Genomic DNA, 8971 nt, shown 5'->3' on the forward strand with positions numbered 1-8971 from the left:
GTTTGGAGTGGGAGGAAGTAGCCTCATAAGCATATGTAACAACCCCACAAATGAGCATGACGTTGCCTGTGGGTTTGTCACACCAGGTTCATCTGCTGCTGAATCTTCGACTACCTTTGGTAAATAATCAATCATTTATTTTCTGATATAGCTGTAAAACTAAACCTGAAAGTTTCAAAATAAAATGACTATGTAAGAAATATATAGTGTCTACTAATGATGGGCATAGGGGTGCGATTCGGGTTTAGGATTCAGGTAAAGGACCCAAATTGGACCTGATTTGCAATGATTCGGGATTTCCGAATCAGGCCGAGGATGCTGGGCCCTATTTGGAAACCCTGAATCAAAGCTTCCCAAAGCGATTCGTATTGCTTTGGGAAGCCCTATATCTCGATACTGAGGAGGACTCTCCCAACAAGAACAGAAGATGGAAAGCGCGTTCACCCACAAAAAAATGGGGCAGAATCCCTGTAAAGAAAGAATCCTGAAGAGTGCATCCAGAACCTCTTTACGTGAACTCTGAAATTCCTGTTTTTAAGAGTTATTTTCCATTTTAAAAAGAAAAAAGGGGTTACTTTCTGTTCCCAAAGTTTATGTACCTCATCCAGCATGGGGAGGGGATGGGAAGGGGTACAGAAGCTCTCAAAGCCTCCCAATTACTGTAAAACCTCAGATACTAGGCTTGCAGCCCAGTGACAACAAATTTCATCTAAGCTAGAGTGCCAACTCTAATCTAACTTTGGTTTTTACATTCTCCACCTTAATGGGTTTGTTCTGGTGGTTCTCCTCTCTTGAGAGGAATTAGGAAGTCAAATCTGAAAGAGAGGCTTGTTGGATAAATTTCTTCTTTTCTTAACCTTTTCTTCTCTTTCTCTCTCTTCATACTATATCTTCTTATCACTAGCTTCCAATCTTCTTATCTATTCTAAATATTTACACAAAATTCTAGTTTTTAACCAACACATCAAGTCAGTTTGGTTATAATATAAAGTAGTTATAATGGTGTGTTAAATTACTCTGTAACAAAGTTGTAAGACCTAGAGGTATTAAGATTTACAAAAACAAGAGAGTTGACAGAACATATATAAACCAAAAGTTTATTTTTGTGTCAAAATGTCGTTTAAAATCTTGTCTTTGAATTGCAGAGGTCTTAACAACGTAGTAAAAAACAAGTGTGTGCATTAAGTCTGCAGTTAAATGCTACATATCCTATGTACATATACCCGCTCCTAAATTTTATGTTTCATTTCACTGGCCTGTTTTATGAATATTATTCTCATTTTGTTATTGCCTTGGTCTCTTTCCTCTATTGCTGTTTTACTTTTTCTTAAGCTTTTTAAAGGTGGTTTTATGACTGTTGTTTACTTTAAAATGTTTGTTTTAAATTTTGTTTAAAATCTGTTGTAAAAATAAACACAAATAAATATGCATATGCATGCACACAACATATACTGTTTTAATGAACAATTGATTTTTCACCCTTTTCTCTACCTTTATTCCTCTAGAGACACTGTCTGAACCAAAGTGGATAGAAGGTAAGTTTCTCAAGTATTTGATTATTCATATCTCACTGTAAGAACAGCACGCCACCTTTTAAAGCTTTGTTTGCATTGTGCATTTTGTTTATAAAAAACATCCCCCCCCCAGACATTAACTGAGCGGTTTCTATCATTTCTGCTGTTTTTGTAGTCTTAAAATATCTTATGTCTTAAAAATAGTATTTCAGACTGTTAAATTGTGTTATGCTACTATTACACCCCAGTCTTGTTTTCATGGCTTGCTTTAATGGTGATACTTTTTGTTGGGATTTCTAATTCTAAAACTTTTCATGTCCATGTTAGCTTGTCTGACTGTTTTAGAGTTGCCAGGTATAGCCTGGCAACCAGCAGGGGACTGGGGTGGGGCGGGGACATGGTGGCAGGTCCCTGTAGAGGCTGTATATACAATTTCCAAATAAATAAGCGGGAGGAATCGGTGAACTACAAATACATTTGAATATGTAGCATTTTATCTCACTTTATAATTTGTGTTGCTATCGCCTGTATTCTTTAAAGGGGCCCCACAATATGAGGAGGCCTCTAAACGTGAAATATTTGCCTCTTTGAATATGTGCAGAAACCAAGCTTTTGTATTTATATTATCAGTGTTCTTTCTGTGAGAATAAGACAAAAGTAGTATTGTTGTTGTGAGGGCCTCATAAAGTGATATCGTTGTGGGCCTCCTCATGGCTGCTTCCACACCAGGTGATTTTCCAGGGTAATCTGGTTGCTGATGGAATTCTACATGAACTTGCCCTTGCAACGGAAATTCCAGACAAGTTAGGGTAGTCAGCTTTCTCTTTTTAGCAACGCTTTCCCTTTCACATCTGAAAGGCCCTTAACAGACTGGGACCTGCATGTCTTCAAGAGCGTCTCTCCCTGTGTGTTTCCTGGAGGGTGTTATGCTCTGCAGATTAACATCTGCTGGTGGTCCCTGCCCCCAAGGATGTTCACTTCTCAACCTTTTCAGCTCTGGCTCCGGCCTGGTGGAACACTCTCCTACTTGAGACCCAGGCCCTGCGGGACTTACTACAGTTCCACTGGGCCTCTAAAACGCCTTATGTTCCGCCAGGTCTATGAGAGGAGTTGAGGAGCTGGCAAACTATCCTGCTGGTCCCTTGCCTGTTTTGTTCTGCCCCACTGTCTAATGAGATCTGTTGTGCCTACTATGTATTGACTTTATTGTTTTGGATGTGAGGGCGATCTGGCTGCAACATCTGTCACTCCATTGATCGCCAGGGTTGATTCGGCTGATCTGGCTGGCTAGGCGGGTGTCCCCTTCCTCCCTCACCGCTCCATGTGCGTCCCTCCCGAAGCTGCGCGCTCAGTGGAAGAGGACAACCATCCCAGATAGAAGGAGTGTACCGTTCTTCGGTCAGGGATATACGATAGCTGCGCTCCCCTGCTAGAACCTCCAAACAAACTCAAGGACTTCATAAAACAATAATTTTAACTGTTATTTATTTTGTGTGTGTGAGTGAGTGACCCACCCTGAGCCCACTTGCAGGGAGGGTGGGATATAAATCCAACAAAAATAAAATGGAAACCCTCCCCCCCCCCCCATTCTCATTCATGGGCTTCTACATAAGAAATGCCCTGCTGGATCAGACAAGTGGTGCATCTGGTCCAGCATGCTGTCTCACACAGTGGCCAACCAGTTTCTATGGAGGGCCAACAAAAGGGCATAGCCGAGGCCTTCCTCTGATGTTTCCTCCTGGTACTGATATTCAGAGATTCATTGCCTCTGAATGGGGAGGTTCCCTTTAGTCACCATGCCTAATAGCCACTGATAGCCCTATCCTCCACAAATCTGTCTACGCCCTTTTAAAGCCATCTGTGGCTGTCACAGCCTCCTCTGGCAGTGAATTGTACATCTTAATCATTAGTTGTGTAAAGAACTATTTCCTTTGGTCTGTCCTGAATCTGCTGCCCATCATCTTCATCGAATGCCCTCGAGTTCTAGTATTTTTGAAGAGAGAGAAGTAGTTCCCTCTGTCTACTGTCTCTACCCTGTTCATAATTTTATTAACCTCTATCATGTCCTCCTTTAGTCTCTTTCTAAACTGAAAAGATTCGGACTCTTCTGTCTTTCCTCATAGGAAAGATGCTCCACCCCCCCCCCCCAACCAATCTTGTTTGCTCTCTTCTGTACTTTTTCCAGCTATGCAATGTCCTTTTTGAGATAACAGTGACCAGAACAGCATACAGTATTCCAAATGAGGCCACACCATAGATCTATACAGGGGCATTATAAAAATGGCCATTTTATTTTCAGTCCTGATAATCCCCAGCACATAGTTTGTCTTTTTTCACTGCTGTGGCACACTGAATTGACACATTGAGCTATTCACTCTGACCGCAAGGCCTCTTCCTCTCTCATTCTCAACAAGTTCAAACTGCATTAGCATGTACTTGAATTTGGGATTTTTTTGTTCCAAGGTGCAGCACCGTACCCTTCCCTACACTGACCTTCATTTGCCACATCATTGCCCACTCATCCAATTCTCAGGATTTTCTGTCCACCCCCACCCCCTTTTTCTGAGGAGCATGGGTAATGCAACACTGCATAGAAATAAAAAAATAAAGACTTTAAAACCTCCATGAATTTACAGACACCTCTGAAATCTCCCCCCTTCCCGTAAGGCAGGCTGAGCTGTGGGTATTTTCTGTTTTTTGTTTTTTTTAAAAAAACAGCATGTGTAATGCTGGATGGGAATAATGCAATACCTTTAACAAGCTTTCTTCCCCTCCCATCTGTCTAAAAGGCAGTAATTCTCTTCTGTTATGCTAATCGTTGCCAGGATCTAGCCCTTTGTGGTGATCAACAAATGAAAAGATTAACATTTCACAAGTCTTGTCATTGGTGTCTGAAGAAAGGAGCTGTGCCTCAAAAGTTTATGCCCTGAAGATCTTGCTGGTCTCCAAGGTTCCACTGGGCTCAAATGCTGCCGTTGCAATTGCGCAGTTTTCCCTTCAGAGACAAGAAAGTGATCATGCGACTAGCATCCTGCTCAGGACTAGAGATGGGCACGATCCGCATTACGATAGAAAAAAACCCACGATAATGGCAATTGCGCAATCGTAACCCGGTGGATCGTCATCATCCACGGCGAACGATCCAGCTGTCAGGAGGGGGCTGGACCGGGGCGATCGTGATAGGATCGGGAAGCCAGACACTCAGGTGCCAGCAATTTATTCCCCTGGCAACGGAGCCAGGGGAATGCCTGAGCTCTGTTTGCCCTCCTTCTGTCACGGAGGTTTCATGCTGCACACAGAGGTTTCATACTGCAGCTTGAGGTTAACTTTTTAGCAAAAGAAGTTTAAGGCAAGAAACTTGATAATATTTCCCCTAGGAAGGAAAAGCAAACAGTTGTGAGTGAAAAGGTGGCTTCCTGAGAGAAATATAAGCAAAGTGATTGGGAGAGAAAGGGGTTAGGAGAGAGAGAAAACAAAACCCCTGGCTTTGAGAGCGGCTATCAGCTGAAGCTGTTTTGTGCTCCTCTCCTCCTGAGTTCATTCAGTGCGTTGAAAGAGTTAACTCTGAAAAGAGATCTCTCTCTCCTCCTGGCTTCTCAGCCCAGCGGACTGCATCCCTTTTGCAAGCAGTTGAGAAAGAGAAGGGAGAGAAAGTGTGCAAAAGAAAATATAGCCGCCTTTAAACTCTCAGCTGGTGGAACTCTAATTAGACCGGTGGTGCAAATGATTTGGCTTTTTCGTGACTCTATTTACCATGACTTGGTAAATAGAGGGCTCAGAGGAGCTGAGCGGGACTGTTTGCAGGCGCCCAGCGGCCGCCACCACCCACCTTCCCACATAGCTGGGAATACCAGCGCGCCCCGCTTTGGCCTCCACGATCCATGGACCGGGAACGGGAGATGCTCGGTGCGAATCGTTAATTTGGGATCGTTGCCAGCGCCGATCCACAATTAGCTTGATCATTAATTTTTTTTGGATCGTGCCCACCTCTACTCAGGACATCAGTTTTTTACAGATTTAAAATAAATCGAATTTTTGGGTGGAGAGAACACACTGCACAAACAGAGGGATAATATCATGTGAAAACATGAAAACAAAACAGTTGGTTGCCTGAAATGTGGGAAATCCTTGGTGTGGAAGCAGCCAGCATCGTATTCTGACCCTGCCTGGATATAAATCCCCCTCAGCCACATAGTGAGCCTGGGCTAATCAAACTCCCTTAGCCTAAGAGGTTGTTGAAGATAACATGGAAGAGAGGAGAACTATGTAGCTCCTTGGAGAAATAACTCTGAGCTCCTTGGAGAAATAATAATAATAATAATATTTGATTTAAATACTGCCATTCAGGATGACTTAAAGCCCACTCTGAGCAGTTTACAAAGTGTGTTAAGCAGAATAAATAATAATGAAAAGTCACATGATGAGCCCTGGAACACAGGATATGTGGTTGTATTCACTTGCCCATCAAGGTCAGAGGTTAACTGATCAGTTTGTTGTGCTTTGGTTTTTTGTTTAATGACTCCATTATGACTAGGAAAAAAAGTTTAGAGCTGCTAGAAACGGTGCACGGCCGGGGGAGGTCAGGCTGTCTGCAGTCCTGCAGAGCAATGTGGATTTACAGTGATCCAGGGAATCCATGCCAGAGCGGGAACTTGAACTGGGCCTGCTTTCCAGCTTCATTTGATTGTCCCAATGATTGTGGCTCAGTAGGGATAGATTCACTTGGGGACTGACTGCATCTGAATATCACTCAGGCCTTGTACGGAGAAATAGGCCAAAGGTTACCGCAAATGCCTTTCAACCTTTCTGGGACAGTCTTGTAAGCACTGGTCCCCCCCCCCCCACACACCATTGCATATCATCTTTTTGTTTTCACAGTGTTGTTTGTGTTTTCTGAGCATACACAGACATTGCAGGGTACTTGGGTGATATAACTCCTTTTTTCTGAAAACTTGGGAATTATCCCAGGCTGGCAAAAATATGTGCAGTTAATCCTGGGTTCTTTTACAGATTTTGAAGATTTTTTTTCAACTGCAACGGGGGGCACCATTTACTATTCTCTAAATGGTCTATGACTGGAAAAGCTCTCAGGGCATGGCTCCATATTTGATTGTTGTATTTGCTCCCTCATAGAGAATGTGATGCTGGACCAGGAGACGGCTCATCCTAGATTTCTTGTGTCTGATGATCGGAGAAGCGTGTCATGGGGATCGTTCCGGCAGGAGGTGCCCTACAGCCCCAAGAGGTTTGAGCCGGCCCGCTGTGTGCTTGGCTCTCATGGATTCATGTCAGGGAAACATCACTGGACGGTGGATGTGGAGGATGGAACTTTCTGGGCTGTGGGTGTGGCCCAGGAGTCTGTGCAAAGAAAAGGAAAGTTTAATTTTGTACCTGAGGAGGGGGTTTGGGCTGTGGGCTTTTCAAACGGTCAGTACAAAGCTCTAACTTCACCTCCTGACTTTCTAATGTTACTTACCCACCCTAATAAGATCCAGGTTTATTTAGACTATGAAAACGAGGCTGTCACTTTCTGGGATCCAGAAGAGCATGCTGAGTTGTATCGCTTCGAATCAGCAAACTTTAAGGGGAAAACACTTTTTCCTTTCTTCCGGATTGGGGACATGAAGACTAGCCTTTTGCTATGTTAAATGTGTGCTCTCCTGCAAATCTCTTTTAAAGCTAATTGCCAGTCTTTCCATAAACTAAATAATAGCAACAAAATATGTGCCCAGTGCATTTTCCATATTAAGTTCAGCCTTTGCTAATATAGTTTCCATATGTGATTAGCCGTGGCAGTCTTCTTCCTTTCCAGGTTTCTGTACATTCTGAAGGAAACTGTAGGAACAATGTGAAAACATTCAATATATTTTTCAGTGTGTCATCTGTAATGGCCTGAAACTTAACTGAACCTCTACTTGTTTCTGTAGGCAGAAGCTTAACTTGTCTTTTTGAGCTTAGACTAATGTTTCTCATACGGAATCTCTTTTTAAAATTAATTTTGTTTGAACTAGCAAGACAGAAATGTATACACCGTTTAAAACAACTTGCAGACCCAGCTTTTAACTGGATTTGGTCATACATAGGTAGAGGTATCAGAACAAGACACACATTGTGTCAATTATCAATGATGTACTAGCAAAACATGGAAGTGGTGATCACAAATGAATTAGGACCCTGCTTCCAGGTGTTTTTTGTCCTGCAACGCTTCAGTTACAATGAATGTACATGAACTACCCTCAACGGATATGAGATATGCATTTTGCATGTGGATATTATATGTATAAACACACAGAGTATTGTAGGACACAGCTATGAGTCGTGTGGAGAGCAGTTAGTTTACCTAAGCTAAACTCAAGAATTGGAGAGGGAAGAAAGATCCTTGAAAGATTTCTACAAGAGTAGTATCTATTCATCATTTTAGAATAGTAAATGCATGAGTGATCCCCCTTGCTTGTGCTTACTGAGAATCTGTTTTATGTCTTGCAAGTTTCTATTTTTTTTAAAAAGGCAGGTTTTTTTCCCTCTGGAGTAGAAATTGATACAGATTAGTTCTATTTTTTAAACCATTTATTTTTTATACATAAATTCTGAATGAAAAATTAACAGATGACAAGCATTTAGATAGACCACCTTTGACTTTCCGAATACTTTGCTACTTTTCCTTGTGACTTCCAAAAATTAATAAATGCTATTTGCCCTTAAGTCTGTTGAGTTTGGTGTGTTCTTCACCGATGTACAATATTGGTCAATGTAAACAATTTTATAATATTGTATAATTTAGATAATCATTCTTGCTCAGCAAACGTTCAAATGCTTTCTTATTGGAGGTGGTTTCACTTTTGCCACGGTCAAAATGTTTACGGTTTTCTTCCATCACTTTCCTTCCTTGAGGAATTTTCAGTGCCACCCATGAAAGTGAATGAGATTAGAAGGATGTAACATTGCAGACCATGGCACTGTTGGTCTCTGCTGTAGACCTCTTACAGCAACCTATGTGGTAAGTGGTTTGCTTCCCCCCGCCCACACACTGTTTCTCATCATATAATTATTCCATGGTGTTTGCCTTTCCCCCCTGCTGTTTATGCTAGGTATTAGTAATGGGACCAATTTTGATACAAGTGCTTCCTCCAGCAGTATGGGAGTTTCTGTGTTTGGGAAAGATTGCTTTCTTGAGGAAAAATTTTTTTTCCTGGAAAGACAACTTATGATTGCCAACCTCCAGGTGGTACCTGGAGTTCTCTAATTACGATATAGCTCCACCTAACAGATAATATTTCCCCTGGAGAAAATGGCTGCTTTGGAGGGCAGACTGTATGCCATTATACCCAGCTGAGTTCTCTCCCCAAACACCACCCTCTCCAGACTCCACCCCTAATATCTCCAGGAATTTCCCAACCCAGGGCTGGCAACCCTAAGACAGCAACATTGGGGACTGGACGGTAGACTTATAAATCTAT

General features: G+C 42.2%; 1 protein-coding gene across 1 annotated transcript in view; it reads left to right on the forward strand.

Moving 5' to 3' along the window:
* LOC129327704 (E3 ubiquitin-protein ligase TRIM7-like) overlaps positions 1–8216 on the forward strand; it is a 35271-nt gene extending 27055 nt beyond the window's left edge. Inside the window, exons 15-16 of the mRNA XM_054976458.1 lie at positions 1506–1535; positions 6648–8216. Coding sequence (XP_054832433.1) covers positions 1506–1535; positions 6648–7162 — 545 coding nt within the window. The 3' untranslated portion in view covers positions 7163–8216. The remainder of the gene's footprint in view (positions 1–1505; positions 1536–6647) is intronic.
* Positions 8217–8971: the final 755 nt, after the last annotated feature.

This window comes from Eublepharis macularius, chromosome 4, assembly GCF_028583425.1.
Source record: "Eublepharis macularius isolate TG4126 chromosome 4, MPM_Emac_v1.0, whole genome shotgun sequence".
Taxonomy (NCBI): domain Eukaryota; kingdom Metazoa; phylum Chordata; class Lepidosauria; order Squamata; family Eublepharidae; genus Eublepharis; species Eublepharis macularius.